Consider the following 24,309-nt stretch of genomic DNA (forward strand, 5'->3'; position numbering starts at 1 on the left):
CAAGTGTCACTCCCGTGTCACTGTGACAAGAAAATATACTTTCCCCCCTCCCTCCTCCTCTCGCAATGCAGCCCTCTCTCGAAGAAATTTGTTTTGAGGGATTTGACAGTCTTGCCGATAAAGTGCCTGCCTACTGCATTGGGTTGATCATTTTCCTTCATGGCTGACCGTAATTTCTTAGCTACTCTTAGCGGTAGCTCTGTCCCCTGTCCCCGCTGCCCAAGGTAACGGGTGAGGGAGGGGGACTTCGCTTAGGTGCCCTGAGCTGGCTGGGGAACATGGGCCTTCCCCCTTCCTTCACGGATTTTGTAGTGGTGAAGATTAGAAACTAGAAGGAGGTTTTTTTTTTTTTCTAATTAAGAATTTAAAAAAAAATTCCATTTGCAACCAGTTGAACTAGATTATTAGGTTTCTTTTTGCTTTTTTTTTTTTTTTTTTCTATTTTGGTTTTGGTTTTTGAGGGATGATGTGTGTGCAGGGGGACTAATTAACAAAACAATGATGGGCAACTGTGAGTGAGAACTGAGAGCATTTTGAGTCAAACCCGGGCAGAAATCTGGAGCCTTCTCTCTCTTTCAAGATGCTTTTTTCCAGCTCTTTAAGTGAAAGGCATAAAGGGAGGGGAAGCTGGGAGGAAGAAGAAAAGTGAGAAAAGCAGTCAGGGAGGAGGAAAAAAGCTGGCCCAGTCCCATCTTGAAGGTGCAGAGAAAGTTTTTTGTGAGGTGGAGAGAAAGAAGACCAAAGCTAGTATGTACCCTAGGGATACAGTTTTAGTGGGGATGGAAGATTTGAGTGGGAAAGGAGGCCCAGTGGCCTCCGGGCTCTCTCTTTTCCAGCAGTTGGGCGGTTGGCACCTCAATTTGAATTGCTGGGTGAGTAGTGGGGTGTGTGTGTGTGTGTGTGTGTGTGTGTGTGTGTGTTCGTGTCCTTGCTTATGGTCTTGACCATTAAACCTCCGTGCTTTTTTTTTTTTTTTTTTTTTAAATTCAGACGATGGGAAAGGGAAAACAAAACCAAGAATAAATGGTCAACTCAAGCTGTGTCCTTTCCCTATGTACTTTCCATAGCAGTGTTTTGGGAAGTTGGGGAGAAAGGGTTAAAAAAAAAAAAAGATGAGGAGGAGAGAAAGCTTGACTTTCATCACAGTCCTTAAGCTATGTACCAGTGCAGAGCCCGCACAGCTGGCTCCCCAAGTTCCAGGAAGCTGGGGATCCGGAAAGGGGTGGTGGGGTGGAGGATTTCTTTTAACAAATAAATTTTTCTGCTTCACCCACCAGGGTGGGCTCCACTGGAAGAAAGAGCAGGGAGAGTGACGTTGCCTCAGAGAGGAGCATACTTCCAGAGCTTGAGACGGCCGAGCATTCAGGGTCTGACAGTAGCAGGGCTTCTGTAAACTGTATGTTTTGGTTTCATATTTAATGCGAACTTTCTGTTGCTCTGTCTTTAGTTGTATTTATTTTCCATCTCAAATTTAGATGCCGGCCTTTTAGGGCTACCGTCTTGCCCGCGGTGTCTGTATTTTCAAAAAACTTAAACAGAAAACGTGTTCCTAGGAAACCTGAGCAGGAGACCCATGACAGCCCATTGTGGTGTTAATGATGAGGAAGAAGGTCCTTTTGCAACACCAGTTTGGGGCTTAGGTTACACTCTGCTCTGTTCAACTGTTGGGTCAGATCCTTTGCCTCAGCTCTCAGGGCATTCTCGAATTTGGAGGCGATTCCTAGGATTACTTTTATTACTGTCTTTTGTTGTGGAGTGGCCAAGCACAGAAACCTTTGCAGTGGTCAGTCAGCTCTTAGATCTGGTTTTGGGAGGGGGAGGGAGAAAAAAAAATGAAATCTACAACAGCCTGTAAGAGTCCTTATGTTTTCAAAATCAGGAATTAAATCCTATATATCCTGTTAAAACACAGAGTGGTGAATACTTCCCTGGTAGAGCATGAAGCAGTGACCGACGTATGGCTTGGTCTTCCTTTCTGGTCGTGTGCAACTTTTCTAATTCAGTCCACGATTGTGTGAACTGTCCAGAATCGTGGGGAAAGACAGTGCAAGCTGACACTGCCAATGTCTAAGTTGTGTTGCCGTAAATTGCCCAGCCTAGCCTAGCCTCCCTTTCCGAGATTCCTGAAAGGTTCCAGAGCTTTGTTTACTCAAATTACTTGGGTTACTTAATAGCAGTCCTGCTCCTTTGGTGGCCGCTAACCCTCCATTCTTGATGTCTCATGAGAAGGGAGTTGTTTGAAAGGGTGAATTCCCGACTCCAATGACACAGATATTATGATCTTTGTATTGTCACAACAGGCTGCTGCGTCGGCATTTTCTGGAAGCAACAGAGCCTGCAACCTTATATTCTTAGGGAAACCTCCCTTTTGTGGTTTGGGGTTGGTGGGGGGCCTGGCTGAGCTATGTAATGGAATTCTTTCCTTCTGCAACATTTCGGAATGTGATGAAATCTTGCCGTGCCCTCCAGATTACATACTTCTGCACACATTTGAAGATTTTTTTTTTTTTTTTAAATTGGACTTTGCCTGGGTCATTCCCTAGTTACGTTAAACTTCCAACTCGACAGCTTGCTTTGAGAGGGGGTCGCATCCTTTTCACGTGTTTCATTTATGGGGATTGTAGATGTCCTTTAAAGGATGCCCATGTTTGGGACACTAACAGGGCAGCAGAGAACAGAACAATGCAGCACCACCTTTGCATCCGTCATTGCCGAATTCCTGCTGAATCCAGGGTTTGGGGACAGGAAAACGTTCATCCCTCCTCTCTGTGTACCTGCTCTTTTCTAGGGAGGAATTCACCTGCTCTCTGAAGGAAACAGCTGTTTCCCAGAGCACTTACCAGCCTCCATGTAGCCGGCATGAATCTCAAATACAGTACTGTCTGGATCCGAAAGTTCGGCACAGGGTATATTAGAAAAACAAAAGACATTTTTGTACAGCTGGTCATTGTAAATAAATCAGAAGGGTGGTATCAGGTTTTGTTCACTACTTTCTTGAAATCCCCAGGATGTAATAACCATTATGTACTTAAAATTTACTCTAAATCAAAATTGGTGATTCCCTTTCCATTATATTCAGGAATCCCCAGATTTGGGGCTGTTGGGGTTTTTTGGGGGGGGGGGGTGGGTAGCCTGGAAATCATTATTATTTTTTTTTTTTAACTTGTTTTGAATGTGAGCTTTTGGATTTCTTCATTTGGAATAGGTTAGTTTTATTCCTGGCTCTGTTTTGAAAATCTGCTCTCCTAGAAACAGCTGTACCCTCTTACCCAATTCTCAAACATTCTCTGCAAACGTGGGACACTCAACAAGATTGATTATGCTAACACTAATCATTTAATACCCAAGTAGTAGAGAAATATCTTGCGGGAGAGTGGAGGTTGCGAACTACCAGGAAATTACTTAGGGGTGAAGTGGTTCGTTCTTCATCTCTGAGACCCGCTGGAGGATTAGGACAGTTAGAGGACCCCGTTGTGCCTGCTGCCCCCCCCCCCCGCCCCCACCTCCGCCGTGCTGTAGCAGGTTCCTGGAGGGACACAGGCAGGAAGAAAATCCTGGGAACTCACTGGTCAGGGGCCAGCCTGGACCGGGCGGGCCAAGACTTAAGCTTGCAAGTGCTTTAAAGGTTAGTTGGGGGAAGCACAATGGGATGCTTTCTTTTTATTGGGAAATAAATGAGAATGAGTGGAAATAAATTATGTTTAATGAACTTAACTGGAAGTAATTGTTCAAGAGCCTGTGAAAGCGCAGCGTTGCTGGGTCGGCCCTTGGCTCTTACAAAGCCAGGCAGCTGGAGCACATCTTTATTTTCCAGGTTAAAATGTTCCCCTTCGTGTGCCCACTCCTCCACCCTGACACCTCCAGCCCCACTCCCAACCTTCCCCTCCTCCTTTTTGGGGATTAAGAAAAGGTCATTAAGAGCAGAATTTGGCCCCCTAGACCCTGAATGCTTGGCAGTCTCTTTGGTGTGTTAGCAGCTGGGTGGTTATATTATGGAAGGGACGGGGTTGGGGAGGGGGGGGAGATGAGGGCTTAGGATGGTTTGAGTTAGTTCTATGTATATGCATATGTGTGAGAGAATTTGGATGAAAATTGACTGCACATTTATTCTCTCTCTGCCTGCCCTATTCAATCATTTCCCCGCACGAAGAATTTTAATGCTTGTGTGAGTATATGAGAAACTATGAGTCGGCAGAATTTTGTAGAAAGCAGGGAGCATCTCTCTTCCTCTTGCTGTCCAAGTGGATTTGATTCTGGGGTTGGGGGAGGGGTCCGGCCATCAATAGTTTACCAGACAAACAAGCAGCACCCTGAGCGTCAGGCTCCCTCAGGTTCCAGAAGGTGTAATTTTGCAGCCTTGTGGGTGGGCCCGGGCATCCCCAGCAGCGCGGCCAGGTGAGGCACGCTGTGTGCTGGCCTTGCAGCCTGGGTCTTTCTTTTCTGCAACTCGCAGGCAGCCCTCCTTTTTCTTAACCACCTCCTTTCTCCAAGCAAAACTCGAACCCTGTGAAGCCTTCTGTCTTCCTTATTATTTTCAGCACCAGTGCTGTTGCTATCCGTATAAGCCTTGTCCAGGGAAACGACGTGCCCTTAGCTGGGAGCAGGCCCTGTGGGAGAAGCAGCCTTCGACCACGAGTGGGCTCTGGGCGCTGCGCTGGATGGCTCCTGGCTGGCTGGGCTTCCAGAGCTGTGGGGGGAGAGGGGCAGAGTAAAATGTTTGCAGAAGCCCATCTGGCCGAGGGTGGGAGCCCGCCCGCCACCCTTCCCCGCTGTGGGTGTAGGAGCTTGGCAAGATGCGATCGCGACATGTTCGCTAGGTAAGTCGGGGCCCGTGCATGCAGGCCTGCATCCCGGCTGCTGTGTGCGTCTCCTGACGTCACTCCCGCGGCGGCAGTCGGTGCTCCTTGTTGGGGGAATGGGTGGTCGAGGCAGGAGGGCTAGCTTCGCTGACCATTCCACCACTCTCTGGTCCATTGCCTGAAAAAACAGGACTAGTTGAGTCACAGAGAGTTGTTGCTGAGTAAGGAACAGCCCCTCCTTCACCTCCACCCCCTCTCCAGCGGCAGTGACGTGCGACATCATTCATGTTTCTCCAGTCGCCATTGGCCTTGGTGTAGCCGTAGTCAGCGGCGTCCTGCAAAACGCATGGAGATGAGCTCTAAACCCATTTGTTAACGTAAACTGGGAATCCACAGTGTCCCTTCCTGATGCGGATTTCAGCCCCTGGGAGGGCTGGGGAACCTAAGACCACTGAAGACCTTCCAGGTCCGCCCTGGGGAGGGGAGAAGGCTGACAAATGCCCCTCTGTGCTGCTTTTGTCTTATTGTGCCGGGCTCCTCAAGGCACTTTCTGGCCCCATTTTTCTTCTGCAGAAAAGGAGAGCAATAGGGGAGTATTGAAGAGGAGGGCCGGCGGAGAGGCCGGGGCCAGCAATGGCTCTATTTGTTTTCAACATCTTCTGATTAATAGGTTGCGAGGTGAATGGCAAGCTTTCATTCCCTTTGGGTTCCCCACAGTTACAGAAGGTTGAGGGGTCGGGGTTAGAGGAGGGGTAGCAGGGAGATCTAGAAGTGCCTGAAGCAATCTTTCATTTGCCAGGTTCCAAATCATGAGCAGCGTTCGGACGGGTGTGTGGGCGCTTGACGATGAGGGTGGCACGGCCAAGTTGCAGAACACTGTTGCTTAAGGGTTCTCCAGAGGTCAGAGGTCAGCCACCGGGGCGCCCCCTCCCCACTCCCCCCACTGTAGTTGGATGAATACTTTGGGTGGAAAGGCTTTGTGCGCTTTGAGGGCTGGTAAAGGACTTTTTTTTTTTTTTTTTTAATCATTTAACTATTCAGTGCTCAAAACCCATAGAGCATAATGACCAGAACTGGGGAAGACTGCTCTGGGTAGCAGCCATGTCTCCAGGTAGAAAGCAGAAAGCCCTAATGATCTGCGGTCAGATGAGGACTTTTGTTCCCTTTAAACAGATACTGTTTACTTCATTTAATGGGTTCGGGGTTTTTTTAGCTGACTTTTTCTTAGTTTCTTGTCAGCTGGAACTGACGGGGTGCATTATGTTTTTGTCACCAGAACCCTGCTGGGCCCTGATACTGCGTGTCTCTCCCTTTGAGGTGCAGGAGCATCCCATTAGATGTCTTTATCCCCCACCTCCCCTAATCAGCCACACGTTATAAAATCCCCTGCTAGAAGTACCTGGTGCCCTATGGCGGGGTGTTCTCGCTGAGGCAGGGAGCCCTGAGCTACTCCTAACTTGGGACCTGGGAGGGGGGCAGCAGGGAACACTGTTTGCTGAAACTGGTCTAGGTTCCAGGGGCTGGTAGGTGGGAGTGTGAGGAACAGATCCCTTTGTGAGTCCTGAAGCATCTCTGTCCAGTTGGGAAGCTTGGCGCAGGCTAAGCTCGGGGTGCAGCTCACCACGTCAGCACGGCAGTGAACCCCCCATCCCAGCATCAGTCTCTGCAGGCACCATGGGCTGGTGCCGTCGGGCAGGTGAGCGTGAAGCCCTGGAAACGCCACCTTCCCAAGGCCTGGGACCTGGGACACCTACTGTGTGGAACTAAAGAAGTGCCAGCTACATAGAGGTGCGCTGTGAGGACCTAATAAAGGACGTCCCACCCAGCTCCACGGCAGGTTCCGTGGGAAGGCTGCATTCAAAGGTGGCAGTGGTGAGCTGTGCTGGGGTTGACTGCAGAGCTTCGGGACCAGCAGCGGGTCAGGGCTCCTGTCTCCTGTTCTCCCCTCGGATCATCTAAACAAAGGGTTCTAGGTGGCTCCAGGGGTGAGTGCCAGGTGCCAATGGCGTGGGTGTGATGGGCAATGGGAGCGTAACTCCCGGACCGTTTGTGCCATGTTTTATTCACGCCTGGCTGCTTCTGTGCCTCGGAGAGTCCTAGGTTTCAACCTGTTCCTAAAGGGTTAGATACAGGTAACTAGGCTCTCCGTGCAACTCTCCCGACCTTGAACGTTGGTTAGCTGTCACTGGAGGTAATGATTTTGCACCCCCTAGGCAGTTTTGAAGACCTACTTAATATTTAGATAAGGTAGTTACCTAAAAGGTACCTGGTTCCATGTTGCAGTTGTTTGCCTTGAATAGTGGACTCCTGTCTATAAAAAGATAAAAGGGGGAGAGAGGCATATTTCCGGCTGTTATCCCACCAGCATAGATTATTGCTTTCATTTAGATTCCCTGGATCATTTCTGGAAGGTTGTCTGTGTCTTTCCCCCAGGAGAGATACTTTTCACCGTTGATTTTTCTTAGGGTGGTAACAGTTTTGAACACAATCCTTAAAGACCTCTTTAAAGAAGTGGGCACCGATCGGAGGGAAGGGGAAAGTCTAAGGGACATTTCCTATTTGGGTTGGTTGGTGTTTCACTTATATGAACTCCTACTTCAAGGCCCTCACCCTGATTCTGGAAGGCCCTTGGTCATCTCTAGCTCTTCTTATTTAAACTTAGAACTCTTCTGTAGGCTTTCTTATTTGCTAGCATGAGAAAGTGATGGTTTTTCTCAAAATAGATAAAAAATATATATATTTGGTAATTAAATATCACATTTTTCAGAAGCGCACGCACTGGAGGAAGGGTGGCCACAAAACTTCCATACACTCTTGCCCTATAATAAACATCTTGCCTTTGAATTAAGGAATGCAGTCTGTGGATGTATGTCCCCTCTGGGAATTTCATTAGAACATGCTAGAGGGGTGGCCAACCCCACCTTCCTCATTAGTACTCACTGGACAGTATTTTTCACAGCTTTTTTGTATTGCATGGGTAGCAAGCCCAGTGTTGAGCCTTAATTTTCACAACGATGCGCTGAGGTTGACCCCCGTTCTCATCTGGAGTTTGCAGAGACAGGACGAAACTCCTGAGACAGGTTGCACAGCTAGACGGGTCAAGTAGAATTTCAATCTGGGTCTTCCTTGCATTCATAGCCTTCACTCTTGGTCACTGTGTATATACCCTGGCGCTCTAAAACCATTTTTAAGGCACTGTACTTATAAAGTATAAGACTGACTGGTTTCTGAAGGTCTATCCAGCTTTGTTCTATGATTCTGAGTAGACTCCATGTTAGTGGAGTGAATCCATGACACTGTGAGATCTCTTCCTCTAATGATTGCAGTTGCAATTCAGTGGTTCTTCGGCAGCTTATGAGCCTCACCACTGCCATAGGCTGGACGTGACAGGGGATAGAAAGTTCTAGAAGACACAGTCTTTGTCCTTAAGGAACTTAGCTACAGTGGGACCAAGAAAGGTACATACGTGACTCCAGCCTGGATATGATGGGACATAGAAAGAAGGGACTGTGGGGTCCTCAGGCTGGAGAGATGGGGCATTGTCACGAAGAACATCCTCCCATGCACAGTGGCAGCACAGGTACATGCAGGACGTATGGGAATCGTGACTGGACCCTGGTCTCTGCAGGGACGACTGCTTTCCTTTCCCCCGCTTGCTTGGGAACCGGTCAGCCTGGAGAGACGTGTGGTTTCCTAGGGACCTGCCCGGCATACAGTCATGATCAGAAGAGAGAACCATGTCCCAATAGGGTTGCCATTTTCCCCCTTCTTAAGCTGGGCAGCAGTGGCTACAAAACCACCCCCTTCCATGTTGTAGAGAAAAAAACCTGTTGGCTAGACTCAGGTGTGCAAAATAACACGAAGGTGATGGTGTCCAGCTTTTGTCAGAATGAGCTTCATGCATGTTTGTAAGAGGAAGAGGGAAAATTAACTTTTTTAAATCCTATGCCCGGCGAGCACCACTGTTGCACAGATTCTATCTTCATCCTTCGCTAGACAAGTAGAGAAAGGTTTTCCCCGCATTTCCTGTTAGTCCTGCTTGGAAGGCAGCCATGGAATTTGTGCTTCTGAACTGTAGACAGACCCCTGCCTTCGGACAGCTTCTCCCTAACGATAAAATAATAAGTAAGAATAGTAAACCACCAGTCCTGTGTTTACCATGTGGTAGGTTCTGTGCTAAGCTCTTCCCATGGATTTTCTTGAGAACTGGGATTTGTGATTCGTGTTTGGACCCGGGCCTCTTACCCTTTGTGCTTGTCTGCACCCATGTGGTCTGGGAGTCATGGCTAAACAGACAGAGCTACCATCTCTGGCGCTCAGTAGGCTGACTCCAGATGCCTGGGTCCTGAGCCCAGACCCACTGAATCAGGTTCCTGCTGAGAGATTTCCTAGGCTCAGGCATCCAGATTTGTGACAAGCATCCTGAGAGAAGCTTGACTCAGCTGGAGCTGAGAATTGTAGGCTCCGCTGCCCACTGCCAGCCCTTCTACCCCCATCCTTTGCTTCCTTCCATTGTTTATGGTGGTCCTGTTCCCCAGCAGCCCTTCAGCCTCTAAGTGATGGTCTTCCCTGCTTTGGGTTATCGGTGGCTATTCCTACCCATCTCATCGTTTTTCCACCCTCACTGTGAACTGTCTGGAACTGGTCCGCCTTCTTTCATTTCCACAGGTGTGTATCTTTCCAACCAAACAAAAAAACTTCTGGAAGGTGGCAGTCCTTTTCCTCTCCTCTTGGTGGCCTTCACTCTTCTGACTGGGCCTGTCCCTTCCTCTCCCTACCTCTCCTTCTTTTCCCCCCTCTCCACCCCGGGGTGCAGTAAGAGTTCATTTGTTGGTTACTTTTCAATTTGTCCTAAACAGAGATGTTCCCCCCAAAGAATCCTCAGTGCGTGTCCATAAGATGCTGGCCCTGGCCTTGAGGCAGTATTCCTTCACTCTGCTGGCTTTGGCCTTGTCCAGAGCTTCAGGGCTGCTAGGGAGGTGTGACCAAAGCTCCCTTGGCTTTGGCGCTTTTCATTTCAGTGCTTTGATTGCAAACTGGTAATTCACAACATAAGGCTCTTTGAGCAACTAGCTAGCCTTCTCTGAAAGTGTCCAGTTGTTTATGAGCATCGTTAAACCAGGCTGTTGCCAGTGTTGACTTCTTTTTCTGTAGTTTTTTCTGGAGCATATGGAGGAAGGCCGTATTTTACGTTCCAAACATGCTCATGAAAGTTAGAAGCCCCTTTTAGAGATGCCTTCCCCACAATTAACTGGGGGTGAGAAATGCTCTTTGTATATTATACCCCTTCCTTACTCATTTAAAAAAAAAAAAAAAAGACAAGAAGAAAAACGCAAAGCAAAACTAAGTGCTCGGTGGTCCCTGAACTCGAGAGGCACTAGTGGGCAGCACTGAAACCTCTCTTCTTTCCTTGTAATGCAATTCCTTTTCCTTGATGTTAATGCAAGTTGTGCCTTCCTAAAAGTAATAAAAGGAAATGAAGACACGTTCTGAAATGAAACTTGACTCTAATCCATTCATCATCTAATACTAGCCTCTTTATCTTTGCTGGTACCTAATCTGGTTAAATGTCCCTGTTGTAGGATTTTAGTGAAAATCCTCTATGGGGAATAGGGTTTTTTTGCAATTGGATTACTCTCAGTGAATGGCCCAGTAGTTCGTTTGTTTCAGCTTCATTTTTTCTCTGTGGTCTTGCTGGGCTAAGTTACAGCACAGCATAGTGGAGGGGGTGGGGTGGGCTGAGAGGGGGCGGGTGGGGGAAGAGGAGAAGAATTTGGGAAGGTCTGGTCATGGCAACTAGAAAAAATCTTCAAAATGCTTTTTTTCTTTTTTTCCTGCTCTTTCTACCTATCCACCATTCCTGAACATAAAAATGCTTGTACTTTGTTTGCTAGAACTGCCCGTTTCTAAACTGCACCCCTTTTATTAACCCAATTTATCATCATCCAGTTAATTTATTAGCATTCCCCCATGACTTGCTAATGAAATTCCTAATGAATCAGGGCTGCTGTAATCTGCATAAAATATGCAGGTGCTTGCCTGGCAGTTAAGGGCCTTCTGGTAAAATTCACACTCCCAACCAGACCAGGAGTGGAGCTTTTCATCCGTGCTGCCTGAAAGGGTCATAGCAGGCCCGCTGGTTCCCAGGGGCAGGGAGCAGTTAGGAGCCGGGGGTGGTGGATAGGGAGGCTGGGTGGGTGGGACTCGGGCCCTGCCGCGTTTCTTGTAAGGAAAGGTGTTCCCAGCCTGTTCCCGGGGAAGTCTACTTGCCTCCTGAAGGTCCCTCCGGTGGACCTCTGGGGTCAGGGATTCCCCCCCAACATGCAGGAACGCAGTAGGCCTGGTAGATTGAAGTCCCCACGTCCGATTTACCTGCCGGTTGGAAAAGCGCAGTCGGGCTCCATGATGGGGTGGTGGTGGAGGAGGTATTTTTAAAGCTGGGCTCCGTAGGGAGGTAAAAACGGAAGTGTGCCTACCCAGAGAACGGTCTTTACAAATATCTGTTGTTTTTAATACATGGGTGGGGGCTGGGGCTGCGGGTGGAATGGAGCACATCTTACAGAATCCGGGCGGGAGGACGTGGCCCCAGGAGCCCCAGGAGGCCCGGGTCCTGGGTTTGGAAGTCTCGGGCTGCCAGGAACCAGCTTGATGGTGTCCTTCTCTGTTTCTTTCCCGCCCACAGTCGAACAAAGTGCCAGTCGTGCAGCACCCTCACCATGTTCACCCTCTCACGCCGCTCATCACGTACAGCAATGAGCACTTCACCCCGGGAAACCCACCTCCACACTTACCAGCTGACGTAGACCCCAAAACAGGTAGGCCGAGCGCTTGGTGCCAAGAGTGCATGCTGGGTCTGGGGCCGCCTGACCTGCTGGGATTTGGGGTGGGCTGCGGGCAACGGTGGAGGGACTCCTGTTCCTCTCGTGGGTGTTGAGAAGTTCCTAGGGGAGGCCAGAGACTGGTGAGGGAGTAGCTTCCTCTGTCCTTAGAAGCCCATGTGTAGCACTAACAATCTTTCTAGAGCTCCGAATACCCCCAGAAGGGCTGGCTATGAATCCCACACTGTTTTTCAGGGGTAGCTTATAACTAACTCCAAGAGCCACAGACAGGCTTGGAGGCATCTCGTGGCCTCCTTCTCAGCAACTTGGGAATACAGAAGCCCTACGAGCATGGCTCCCCAAAGCCCTGGTTCCCTTAGCGGCTGAGGGACTCCAGTCACTTGATGATGACTTCTTGGTGCCACATCACTGGGTCCCGCGTCGTCTTTGCTGATTTATGTGGGTTCCTCTTCTCCTACAGTATCCTGGGTATCACCAAGCCCATTATACAGATGTGAAAAACAAGTCCATTGTGGAACAACCAGTAGGGTCTCAGGCGGAAGGTGCCACGTCATCCTTCAGCCTTTACGCTTTTCCTCTCCCTTCCATCCCATGTACCCATTGACTGCTTTTTCCCTAAAGAGGGAAAGAGAGGGCAGGGTTACTTGTAACCCTCCCTGTAACAAGATTTCAAACAAGCAGCCGGCCACAGCTCCTAGTGGGATGGTCATGGGAGAACAGCTAAGGGCAGGACAGGCCCGGGCTGTACACTGGCTGGGGTCTCTCTAACCAGCTAGTTAATTAGAAGGATGAATTTTCAGTGGCCATTCCGTGTCACTTCATCAGATGGCATTGTTTGGTGTTGAGCTGAGGTAGATTGCCCGTTCATGCAGACTTCGCTGCCCCTGAATGAAGCCACACATGAGCTGGTTTTCACCAGCCTCTGAGCCCCTTTTGTGCTCGTGGGGGACCCAGCCTGGTGCTTGGATGGCTGGAGGAGGCCGCCAGCCGGCCCCAGGCTCTGCGAGTGAATGGCAGCATCAACGTCTCATTTAAATAATGGTAGTACAGGGAATAGCTTTTAAATGGTTATCGTAAAACATATGATTAACGTCTGCAGACTGTTTACTTTTCCTCTGCGAACATTCTTTCAAGTGTGCAAATGGCTTGGTGTAGGGTCCAAGACCAGCTAATCTGTTTGGTTTTTGTAATAGAGAGAAAGCAATGTCTGCATGAAAATGTCACCCAGGGAGACTTAACTTACAGATTAAAAGCTTCCTGAATGAATTTAAAAAAAAAAAAAAAAGGAATAGTTTTCATCCACAGACACGCAGCTCATTACCTCCAATACTGCGTTACTTCTGTAGTATTGTTCGTTTTCTTCCCAGTTCAGCTGCTTAGATCAGTTCCTCTGTGTCAGAATTGCTCCCAGCGCTCTTGCTTTGCTCAGGATTGAGTGCAGGATGTGCTCCTGTGGAGTAAGTGTGCGGTGGCTCAGGCCTTCAGGATGTGCTCAGCTATGTCACGTGAGCGTTCCCAGCTCTCAGGATGCAGCCGTCCCTGGTCAGCAGCTAGGGCTGGTTCTCCCAGCTGACTGCCTCCAGTGAAGTAGGTTCTAGACCCGAGCCCGCTGGTCTGCTCAGTTCAGACCCTACCCTGGAGAAGATGCTGTGGCTTGTGAGTTTTTGCCACAGCTCATCCTCAAAGCTGAGGTGGAGACATTCTAGAAGAGTTACCTTTTTTGAAAGAAGGCAAGAGTCACCCTTCCAAAAGCCATAACTGAAAAGGCGTTATTAGAAACCTAGAGGAGGTGACTCTGGTGCAGGCAAGTCATCAGACTTAAAAGGAGTGGAGGCCCAAGCTGGGAGGGCAAAGAGAATGTACATGACTCGATCACCTACTGTGTGCCAAGCCCTTCAGGCTTTCCTTTAGTTTCATAATCACACTGATCCCATAAGGCAGAAATACCCAAGATGGCGTTTTCGGGGTCTGCGTTTACCCCGTGTACCCATCCACCTAGAAGGAGATAAACCTATTTGTCAAGGTAGGGTGGGGAGAGATGCTGGACGAAACTTACCCACAACTCTTAACGGTCATAGTCATGGAAAGAATGTCGAACTAGCTCTGCTCATAGAAGAGAGGTCTCCGTCCTCCTTTCCCTATTCCCAGCCCCTGGCAGTTTCTCTTTCCTTCTCTCCTCCTTTGTACCTAAAATGCTGCTTCTTCCCCCAGGAATCCCACGGCCTCCGCACCCTCCAGATATATCTCCGTATTACCCACTGTCGCCCGGCACCGTAGGACAAATCCCCCATCCGCTAGGATGGTTAGTACCACAGTAAGGAGTTCCATTTTTTAATTCCCTTTTTGTTTCTTACATGGGCATGCTTATTATTTATCCTGTGTGTGTGTGTGTGTGCGTGCGTGCGCGTGTATGTGTTTTGGAAGACAGGGTTGGGGAGGGAGGGCCACAGGGGTACGTGGGGAAGATGCTCGCTGAGGTGCCCTGTGGGGAAGCGGGAGAGTCAGTAGCCCTTCAGATGGGCCATGGAGGAGAAAGGTTGTTGATACTTAGCATTCTGAACTCACAGTCCCCCAAGACTCTAGGTTTCTCTCTGTGAACAAAGGTGTCCTTCAGATACTTTGGGAACTGCAGAGGCTCTGAGGGTCATGGCTCTTCGGCTGGTGGCCGACCAGACTGGAGTCCTGTCGTTGGTTTGAGGCGGCACGGGAGTGGGAACAGGCCTAACATCATTTTGAAATCCAGGGGTGAGAATGGGGGGTGATTCTCTCGGAAACCCCTACCCCCTCACCCCATCCCGAGGGTTACTGCCAAGGTTGGCAACAAGAGTGGCCAGGTCTGTCTGGTGAGACAGTTTGCAACCAGCATCTCTCTGAGATTCTTGGTTCACCTGATTATGAGGGGTGGGGGTGGGGCATCGGGTACCCCTGTGCCGGCCCGTGGGGCCTTCCTGAGTGTCCACCAAGGTTCCTGGCAGTGCGTAGGGCGTCAGACTGCCTTTCATGATTTGTCTTCCTATCACCCAGCCTTGCTTTTATAGTACCGTCCATGAAGCTTCCTTGGACAGCTTGGAAAATGTGTGTTTCAGAGCCAGAGTAGAAAGGCCTTCACTGCATAACCATACCGTGCACGAGTGTGTTTAGGCATGTAATATCCGTTTCGTGATTGTGTTCTTGTGTATGTAGTTCTCCATGTTTATCAGTGATCTCTACTCTAAAAAAACGAGGACAGTTTGTTGTCTTAACAGGAATACGTCCTGGGTAAAACTCTGAAGTTTGGGTCTTGGGGAAGAAAGACACCCTTTCATTGCCTTAGAGAAGATAAGTTCTAGAGTAGTTCACCTAGTATTTCTGTCGTTGAACACACTCTACCCTGGGTTGTGAAAAATAGCTTGTATTCTGAAGTAGCTGTACAAAATACTGACCATGGGTGTACTTTCTCTTGATTTTTTTTTTTCTCCTTCCTTTTGTTGGGGAGGGTAGATGCAGACGTGAGCTTGTGTCCCATTTCTTCCTCAGAAATGGGGCCATTTTCCTTGAATAGTTCTCTGGCATCCCTTGCCCCGTTCAGCTGAGGGGGAGATATTTGAAGGCTAGATAAAAAGGAATAGCCAACTCAGACAACCCTCTGTCAGAAAAAGTTGTGTGTCTTTCATGAGGATGCTATTTTGCATGTTGCTGTATTTTTTAATTATTGTAATGAGGTGTGATTGTCTATTGGTTACCCACAATTCTTCTTGGGGACTCTCCCCCCGGTAACTCTTGTCAACACTTGTTAATTTGACAAAAGGCTACAAATTAAGCTCTGTTAATTTAATGTTTTCTCACCGAGATCTAAATACCGAAAGAGGCCCAAAGCGTAACTGAAGTCCTTTGATTCACTGTACTTTATTTTGGTATAAATTTACATTCATTATTGTTTTCCTTTGGATGTGTAGCCCTCAATTAGTGTGATGGCTCCATTAAAGCAAGCGAGACTTCGCCTTTAATTATTACAACAAAACACCTAGTTTCAGCTTGGGGAGAGGGTCTCTATTGACATAAGCAGAGGTTATAAAATTTAATTAGCCATTCCTATCAGATTTATGGCATTCAAATTGTTCTGTGTTTCTTCCCTTTGATCCTTCCTGTACAATCCCCAAGATTTTTGTTCTGATCAAATGAGAATAAAGCTTACTGTGCAGAGAGAACTTTCCCTTTTTCTTCTTTTTCTTTTCCCCACCCCCCCCCTTGTTTGCACTCTCTTACTTTGTACCCCCCTCTTTATAGGCAAGGCCAGCCAGTGTACCCAATCACGACAGGAGGATTCCGCCACCCCTACCCCACAGCTCTGACCGTCAACGCTTCCATGTCCAGGTGAGTTCCAAGAACCGGGGACTCCAATCAAGTCAGCCATGGGGGACTTCTCAGAAACTTCTCTAGATGGCTCCCAGGCCATCCAGGGGCCACTCCTTCATGTAGTCCTAATGGTCTAAGACCGATAGGGCATTAGGCTTTACTTCTAGAAAATCCTGAAAAATTAACCTGAACTTCTAAGGTAGGTGATGTCAAAGTTTCGAGGTTGAATCTGGGAATCAATGTATTGAGCGGTATTTTTTTTTTTTTTTTAAGAATTTAAGAAGGTGGGAAGTAGTAGTTAGGACATGCGGAACTTTTTAAACTGTTGTTTCTCTGTTGCCCTATACTGGGTAAGAACGGAAAGGGTGGAGGTAATTTTATTATTATGTAAAGGAGAGTTTGAGGAAGGGTGTGGTCTTTTCAAAATTCAGATTCTTCGCTGTCAACAAGAAGGGATACCCTGTTCCCAAACACCCCCCCTCTGTAAAGTAGCACTGCCGCATAGGGAATTTTAAGTTTTTTACTAGCCACAATTTTAAAAAGGTTAAGGGGGGCAGGGGGAACCCAGGTGAAATTTTTTTTTAACGATCTATTTTATTCAACCTCATATTGTCAAAATATTCTCATTTTGACATGTTAGCACTGTAAAGCAACTATTAATGAGATTTTACATTCTATTTTGTACTTTCTTTCTTTCTTTTTGAAATCTGGTATGTATTTTACACTTAACAGCACATCTCAGTGTGGACTGGCCACGTTTCAAGTAAGCCACGTGTGGCTGGTGGCTACCACCCTGGCCTGTGCAGCCCTAAGTCTTGGAAAGTTAAAAAAAAAAAAAAAATCTTGTGTGTACAGAACAAGAATTTGAAAGGAACCCATCAAATAACCAGCAAAGAATTCCTACCCCCCGACAAAGGACATAATGATGTTTGCTTTCCTTAATAGGGGGGCATCTTCAACTTCTAATTTAAATATTTTGGGTCACAAGCTCCACACTGACTTCTCATACTTTGTATGAAATATTTTGCTGTGTTTATTGGATAAAAATAGTAACTTCTTCCTTTAAAAAGAAAAGTCATGTGTGTGTGTGTGTGTGTGTGTGCACGTGTGCATTCATATATCTTTAAGCATATAAATACATGTGTATCACACACACATACACCCACATGTGTGTACCTGGATCTTTCTAATCCCCTGTTCTCCTTTCCTCCCTCTAATTAATTCTGGCTAATTTTTCAGTGAGTGCTAGTTTATTTACAAACTGGTTGGCAGCAGTAGGCTTAAGTAGTCACTAATCGCTCCTAATGATAGTTTTATTTTCTGTTCATCTGATTTTCAGTCAAGTTAATTAAATCGGTGGAGGTTTAGACTTTCCTGATGGGCTACAACAAGTAATCCATTTTGATGATGGCCCATAATTAAATCAGCATGCATTACATGGCAAGGATGCTGTCCCTAGCATCTTCCCCCAATCTCTGTGGTCCGTATGGGAACCCAAGACCAGAGAGAGGGTTGGAGAGACAGGACAAGCCAGGCCCTTTTCCTGCTTACAGAACAGTAATTTTGGTGGGGGAAAGAGTAAGAATCACATTCATTAAGAAAAACAGGCTGTAGTCTACCTCCCATTTGTACTTAGGCCATGGAGATCACATAATTTTAAAGATCCAGTCCCCGCGTGTGATAAATGATCTCGGTTTCAAAATCCACACCGATATGGGTTAGGTGGGAAAATGCTTGTGCGTCCTCCTCTCCAGTGAGAGGAGGAAGGTTATGTTCATTAAATAATGTCATCACCACCTTGCAAAGCCTGGGAACGAATTGGGAGTCTCCCAAGAGGAGAGCTGCTTCCGAGAGCAGCTCCTAATCCACCGCTCATCTTCCCCGAAAACCAGCATTTATCATTGCCCCTGATTGTTTTTCCTGTTTGTTTATTCGGTGCATTCGAGAGGTTAAAAGCAGTGAAGGAATGGTCGGATAGGGATTGGGGTTAAGCTTATCGATCGAATTATCATTAGGAGGTTAGCCGATAATTTAGAGGTGGGCAAAGGGGGTGGAGGAAAGGAAGGAAACAGTGGGAGGAAAGGTTAGGGGCTCAAGGTGCAAGGGGGAGGCCGCCGATTCCCCAGGTAGGCCTTATGAAAGGTAGCTAGTTAAAAAGCGTATACAGCAAATTAAATACATTATTGTAGTAATGGGGCGACAGAAGTATAGGTCTATTATACTTATGGCAGTTACAGGAAATGTAGGCAGCTTGCCCTGTTCCAGAACACCCTTTGATATTCATTCTATTCAGCAGCCGGGGCCAGGACTTCTCAGAATTAAGTGATGGGTCATTATACTTTAAACACCGTGGAGAAGCCTAGATTGGCAATTAAACAGCTCTTGCTGACACTCACTTGTGCCACCCTGTGACCCCCTTTAGATTGAGATGTTGGAGCTCCGGGCCCTCAGCCTGCTAAATTGGTGCAAGGCTCTTCTCCTGACGAGAGCAGGCTCTGAAATCTGCCGGCTTCAAAGGGAGAGAGATCATGTATAAACCATAATGTGGGTGCACCGTGGCTCACAAAAAATAAGGCAGGAAGAGATGAAATGTTACAAGTGCAAGGGGGAAAATGAGAGAATAATGACAAACCTAATGCAACTCAAAGCAGGATTGTTGCACAGGAAAATGCATCCCACTGCTTGTGCATAAAATCAAGGCCGGCAGATGACATCCAGTTAACAGAAACGTGTCAACAGTGAAGTAAAGTGAGAGTGAGCAAGAGAGGAGCCCCTGAGACAGCCAGAAACAAAAATTAGTTGTCCTTAACAAGTTAAGGTTCATCATTATATTCTGGCTCGGAGCCATAAAAGCAGACGGGGGTATATAATGAGCTGCTTAGAATTTTTAGGGTGTTTATTGCATTTCATGAAATAGTTGTCTGCAGAAGGGAATTTCTTAAGCAACGGTGTGCGTGTAGCCCCCCCCACCTCTAACACCCCATTTCTTTCTCTGCTATACATTTTTCAGGTAGATGAATGTGTTTGTAAACTTGGAAGTGTTCGTTCCTCATGGCCTGCACTGGAAATTTGGCCCCACCCCAAAATGTGCTCAGACCGTGGTAGCTACCTGTGGTGTTTGGTGTGTGTGTGTGTATGTTTGGGTGTGCGTGCATGCCCATGCCTGTGTGCACGCGTGCCCAGGCCTGTGTGTGCGCGTGCACACACACACACGCACACACACCCCACCCCCCCACACACATACACCACACACAACACAGTGTTTTCCTGTCTCTCCCCCGCTTCTTGCTCTCTCGCTCTCATGTCTGTACACATATTCTCATTCAGCAAGAAGAGAACATATGTATTTGAGGAATGTCAAGCCTTTAAAATTCACAGTAAAAGCTGCCACTCCACCCACCGCTTCACCCAAGGGCTTCCAAGAACACATGTTCTTAACTTATGTTTCCTCAGAGGCCCTCATGCAGTGGAAGGAACAGAGTATAACATGGGAGTCCAAGAGCCTTCCGAGGGCTTGCTTTTCATTTTCTCGGGGAAAGGGAATGGAGGTTGTTTGCTTGTTTTTTCCTTTCTCTTTTTCTCTTAGACTCTTTCTCTCCCTCCCTCCCTTTCATATACCCTAAAGGATTTACATGGTTCTTACTAAAAAATCATGTCATTTTTACCAAACTTTGATACTGGCTTAAATTTGTAAAAGGCAGTGGCGGGAAAGGGCCACATCAGGATGGAATTTCTGAGTCAAATGTCCCCACTGTGCATCTGGGCGCCTTCAGAAATCTGCCTTGTGCATTGGTATTTTCTCCGTTGATCTACACAGATTCAGTTAGTTAATTTTTTTTGCTTGTTTACCGTTTTTCAAATTAAGATTTGCTACATTATTTGGGTCAAATGGAAACTGTTTTCATCTCCAGTCCACATAAGGAAAAAGAACCTTGTGAATGCAGGATCCTCTTGAAATCACCGTCTCGATAAACCCTTACTAGCACTTCCAGTGCCCACCAGAATTGGCTGCCTGGAGAGCAGGTCTTCATTCTCTGGATGCTCTGCGGGACTGTTCTGGTTTGGATTTATTAAGAAAGCATCAACTGCTTGATGTGGTTCTCCTTCCCCCGAACAGCGCCCTACTTGCTCACCTGCCTAACCTGGACAGGTTGGAGCCTGGAGGCCGCCATTTGGTTTTCTCTCGGGGTTCTCCCTTTTTCTCCCCTCACCCTGCTATTCTGTATGGTAGTACATGTTCTTTTAAGAAGGGTGATTCTTCTAACCCTTTACAACTCGTGGCGACTCCAAGCATATCAGAAAACGTGAAAGCTGTCTGATCCAGTTGTCACTTCACATGTGGGCCAAGATGGGCATTTTAAAATTAGCTCTTTATGTTCTGGTGCGATTGCATGGTAGGGAAATGCTAATTCAGGGCCTAAGGGGGGGTTTCAAAGAACTTCCTTAAAAATGGACAGTATTAGAGGAGAAAACAACCTTGACTCATATAGTTACCACTTGGATGATCATTTAGAAGGCCTTTGAAGGCATAGGCAACCTATTAAGTAAACGTAATTTAGGAATCCTAGAATTACAGAGCGGGAGAGGGGATACACATCCGAATTCAAAGCTCCATTTATGTGTGTGTATAAAATACAGCTTTTTTTTTCATCTTTCCGTAAGAGGGTATAAGCTTATTTAAAATATCTGTGGCTTATGATGAGACCCAGATAGGAAGTATTTGGATTTTCCCCATCTTTCTGCCTCACTTTCTCTCATTCCTGTCAAAATGATGGGGCACATCAGCAAAAGAAAAATAAAAATTTTATTGTACTCCATCAACAGAATATGGCCTAATGAGGCATGCACGGCATTGTCAAAAATATGTTCTTCAGCCACGTTAATATTTTATTTAGCTGTCAATATGCAACAATAGATTTCACCTTTCATTCTAGAGCTGATTAGGACTTAGGAAATTGTCTTCTTAGATGCCACTAATAATGCCTCAAAAAACAACTGGACGTGTGATTTCCAGCAGGTAGTCCGAGCCTACTTTTCCGCCCAAGTACATCCGTTGTATTTGTCTTTTGCTAAAGATGTTAAAAATCATAATGTCTCTTGTCAGTAGCAATAATGAAGGGGAAGATTGGCTTTAATGACATTATGAGAATCATTATGTTTAATTTATCGCTAATTAATGCTGACAGGTTTCATATGCCTTGGGTTGCTTTCATGTGAGTGTTACGTGCTGGTTTTTTTTCTTTTTTTTTTTAATTGTGTGTACACATCCCTCCCCATTCATTCATTTTGATTCTGACGATTTACACAGCTTCCTGTCTTCCAGGTTCCCTCCCCATATGGTCCCACCACATCACACTCTACATACGACTGGCATTCCCCACCCGGCCATAGTCACGCCAACAGTCAAACAGGAATCCTCCCAGAGTGATGTCGGCTCACTCCATAGCTCGTGAGTGTCGCTCTTTTGGTGGCTTTCTCCTTCTGCATCTTGTCTAGCCCGTTGTTGATGCCTTGGCTGCTGGGTGGTGGCCCTGCCCGTGGTTGGCCGTGGTGCGTGTGCCTCGGGGTACCCGTGTCCTTGGACAGACTGGGATTTGCAACTGTTTCCCTGTCCCTAATCCACGACGGAACGTTTGGAGGTCTGTCCCGGGAGCACGAGAGACACTGGCCGAGGGGGAATCGGCCACACTGTGCTTTTCCCTCTGGCTTGGGAAAATGGTGTGTCTGGGACACTCGAGGAAGTGATTATGAAATTTTCTCTTCCCCCACACCCTCGCTACGATGTTTTTGTTCCATTTTCCAGGGTGGAGAAGACCCCAAGTGGAAGCATGCTTCTCATTCAGAACTGCTAGGTTTGGGTGTTGAGCAGCCGGAGAGCTGGGTGCTCTGCTGGGGAGGAAGTGGGACCTTGCAATTGTTGATCGGGTTGTGTCTGTCTGTTCTGTCTATATCCAGAAAGCATCAGGACTCCAAAAAGGAAGAAGAAAAGAAGAAGCCCCACATAAAGAAACCTCTTAACGCATTCATGTTGTATATGAAGGAGATGAGGGCGAAGGTCGTGGCTGAGTGCACGTTGAAAGAAAGTGCGGCCATCAATCAGATCCTGGGGCGAAGGGTAGGTCTCTCCCTCACTGGGAAGAGGGGGTGGCATGGCACGGTAGCCCCGTCCCTTCGGTCCCGTGCTGACTTCTTCAGTGGCCTTCATGGAGGCATGACCAGAATGACCTTCTCCACACCCGCCGCCATCCTCTCGCCCAGAGAGAGAGCCAGGGCGGGAGCTGACAGATGAGGTTTTGCGTGCCAGGACCCTGCAGAGCAGACCCATCTCTCAGCCCCGGCCACAGGGTCGTTCGTGATGTTTTGCCTGCCCCTGTGTCCCCTCCAGTGGCACGCACTGTCCAGAGAAGAGCAAGCGAAGTACTACGAGCTGGCCCGGAAGGAGCGACAGCTTCACATGCAGCTGTACCCCGGCTGGTCTGCGCGGGATAACTATGTAGGTGTTCATTTTTCTCAGAACTAGAGTCTGTAGAAGTGTGTCGGGGGTTCCCCTGCCCAGAGGGCATGCTACCTGCCACCTGGAATCAGGCCTCAGAACCATACAGTCTGCGTACTCCTGGGACCAGGGGCATCCTGTCCGAGCACCAGACTGGGGGGCGGGGGTCCTTGTCCTGGCTTCCAGTATGGCTCCATCAGCAGGCCAGACTTCTTCAAGGAGGAGGGAGGAGGCTAGTGTTCCATTGTTCCAGCTCAGGACCGTGGGATTGACTTGGGGGCTGTCCACACCTTCTTGCCCAGGTCTTTGTAAAGACAAGGCTCTAGGATATGCCTCAGGGGGCTTCTGTGCTTCTCAGCAGTGGTCCCATGGGTCCCGACAGGGAAGGCCTCGGTGGAGAGAGTTTAATTCCTCCCAGGCCTTCCAGCAGCGCCTTGGCCCTTAAGAGGGAGAAAAGGAACAGTTGCCCTACGCTGTGGTGCAGGACAAGTTGGAAAAGCTAGTTCCTGCTGAGAGGGGCATGGGGGGAGGATCCCTGCAAGCAGCCAGGGGTAGTCTTCCTCTGGTGGGGGCGCAGGAAGTGCCTCGGGGCCCCGGAAGGGTCGGGAAAGGGTCTGCGCCAGGTGAGGTGTCTTCCTGGGCTCTGTGTTGACTACAGAATTTGCCTAATTTCCTCCCTGGGGTTTTAGGAAACAGGGCAGGATTGTTGCTTTCACTAATCACAGTGGTCGTGACACCCAGGATTCCTGTCCTCTCCTGACCTTGCTCTCCTCAGGAGACCTCTGTCTCCTCTCGCTGTCATTTCTTGTTCACATTTTGCCCCGCAGCCTTCTGGGCTGGCTCTCCTCTCTGTGGATGAGATGTCTCTTACTTCACCTGATACTTGAATCAAAGTGATTTTTAACCATTCACTCTCTAGGGTGGTAAAGGCAGAACTTGCCTCGATGCCAGCAGTGGGCTTCTCCTCCCATCTCTGGTCAGCGGCGTGGGGCCATGGGGGGTCCTTCCCCCGTCCGCGCTCCTGACCCAGATGTCCTGTGGACGACATCGTGGTGAAGGCGCTATTTGTGGGCTGAGATCAGTTCAGTTAGTGCTGGTGGTGAATGTGCTGTGGGGCTTCAGAGTTAAATCAGGCACATTGACTCTCACAACTTACCTGCCATCAGGAAGCCACGGACAGGTGCGGGAATTGGTGGGTCCCGGGCGCGTGCTGTCTTTGCCGGCTCTCGCTGTTTCTCATACCTGTCACCCCGTGCTTGCTAGTCTGCTCTTCCCCGTGCAGAGAAGGGGGCGCGGAGAACACAGGCTGTTGGGCTTCACCCCGGCGTCTTCATCTCTGCCCCCAGCCGCCTCCCTCTGGGTCCCAGTGGCCTTGGCTGGCGGCACGAGGCTCTGTTCCTCCTGGGAGTTGAAACAGGAATTAGTGCTGGTACCTGTCACCGGAATGTTCGCTCTGGTCAGGGCCCTTGTCACTCACGGACGGTCACGCACCAGGTCTTAGCTGCTTGGGACCTTTCCATTCGTCCTCAGCATGTATGCTGTGGGGAAGCCTTTCTTCTGGAACGGAAAGGAAGAGGATGAGAAAGTGAATGCTCTCCCGCAGGCTTGCTGCTAACCAGCCCCGCCCGTCCCGACCTCGAGGTGGAGATTTCCAGCAGCAGGCCAGCTCTGCGGCCTCCGCGTGCACAGCCATCTCGTTTCAGGACACTCTTCTCCTGGTGTCGGGTCAGAAGCTCTTAGAGTTTACCTCCACCTTCTACCTGCTATAGACCTAAGTCTTTGAGTGATCTAGAATGGTACCACAGAGAGGAATTCTGCTCCGCTATAGATATCATATCCCCAA

General features: G+C 48.2%; 1 protein-coding gene across 18 annotated transcripts in view; it reads left to right on the top strand.

The window, feature by feature from the left end:
• TCF7L2 (transcription factor 7 like 2) overlaps positions 1–24,309 on the top strand; it is a 195,020-nt gene that overhangs the window by 159,606 nt on the left and 11,105 nt on the right. For 11 of the 18 annotated variants that reach the window (XM_032423380.1, XM_032423383.1, XM_032423397.1 and 8 more), the window contains 6 exons: positions 11,482–11,614; positions 13,850–13,952; positions 15,905–15,991; positions 21,297–21,422; positions 21,929–22,088; positions 22,359–22,466. In XM_032423380.1, coding sequence (XP_032279271.1) covers positions 11,482–11,614; positions 13,850–13,952; positions 15,905–15,991; positions 21,297–21,422; positions 21,929–22,088; positions 22,359–22,466 — 717 coding nt within the window. Of the gene's footprint in view, positions 1–11,481; positions 11,615–13,849; positions 13,953–15,904; positions 15,992–21,281; positions 21,423–21,928; positions 22,089–22,358; positions 22,467–24,309 lie in introns of all 18 variants that reach the window. The other 7 variants (XM_032423382.1, XM_032423384.1, XM_032423388.1 and 4 more) reach the window with 2 other exon arrangements.

The sequence above is a fragment of the Phoca vitulina genome, unplaced genomic scaffold, assembly GCF_004348235.1.
Source record: "Phoca vitulina isolate PV1807 unplaced genomic scaffold, GSC_HSeal_1.0 scaffold28, whole genome shotgun sequence".
Taxonomy (NCBI): Eukaryota; Metazoa; Chordata; class Mammalia; order Carnivora; family Phocidae; genus Phoca; species Phoca vitulina.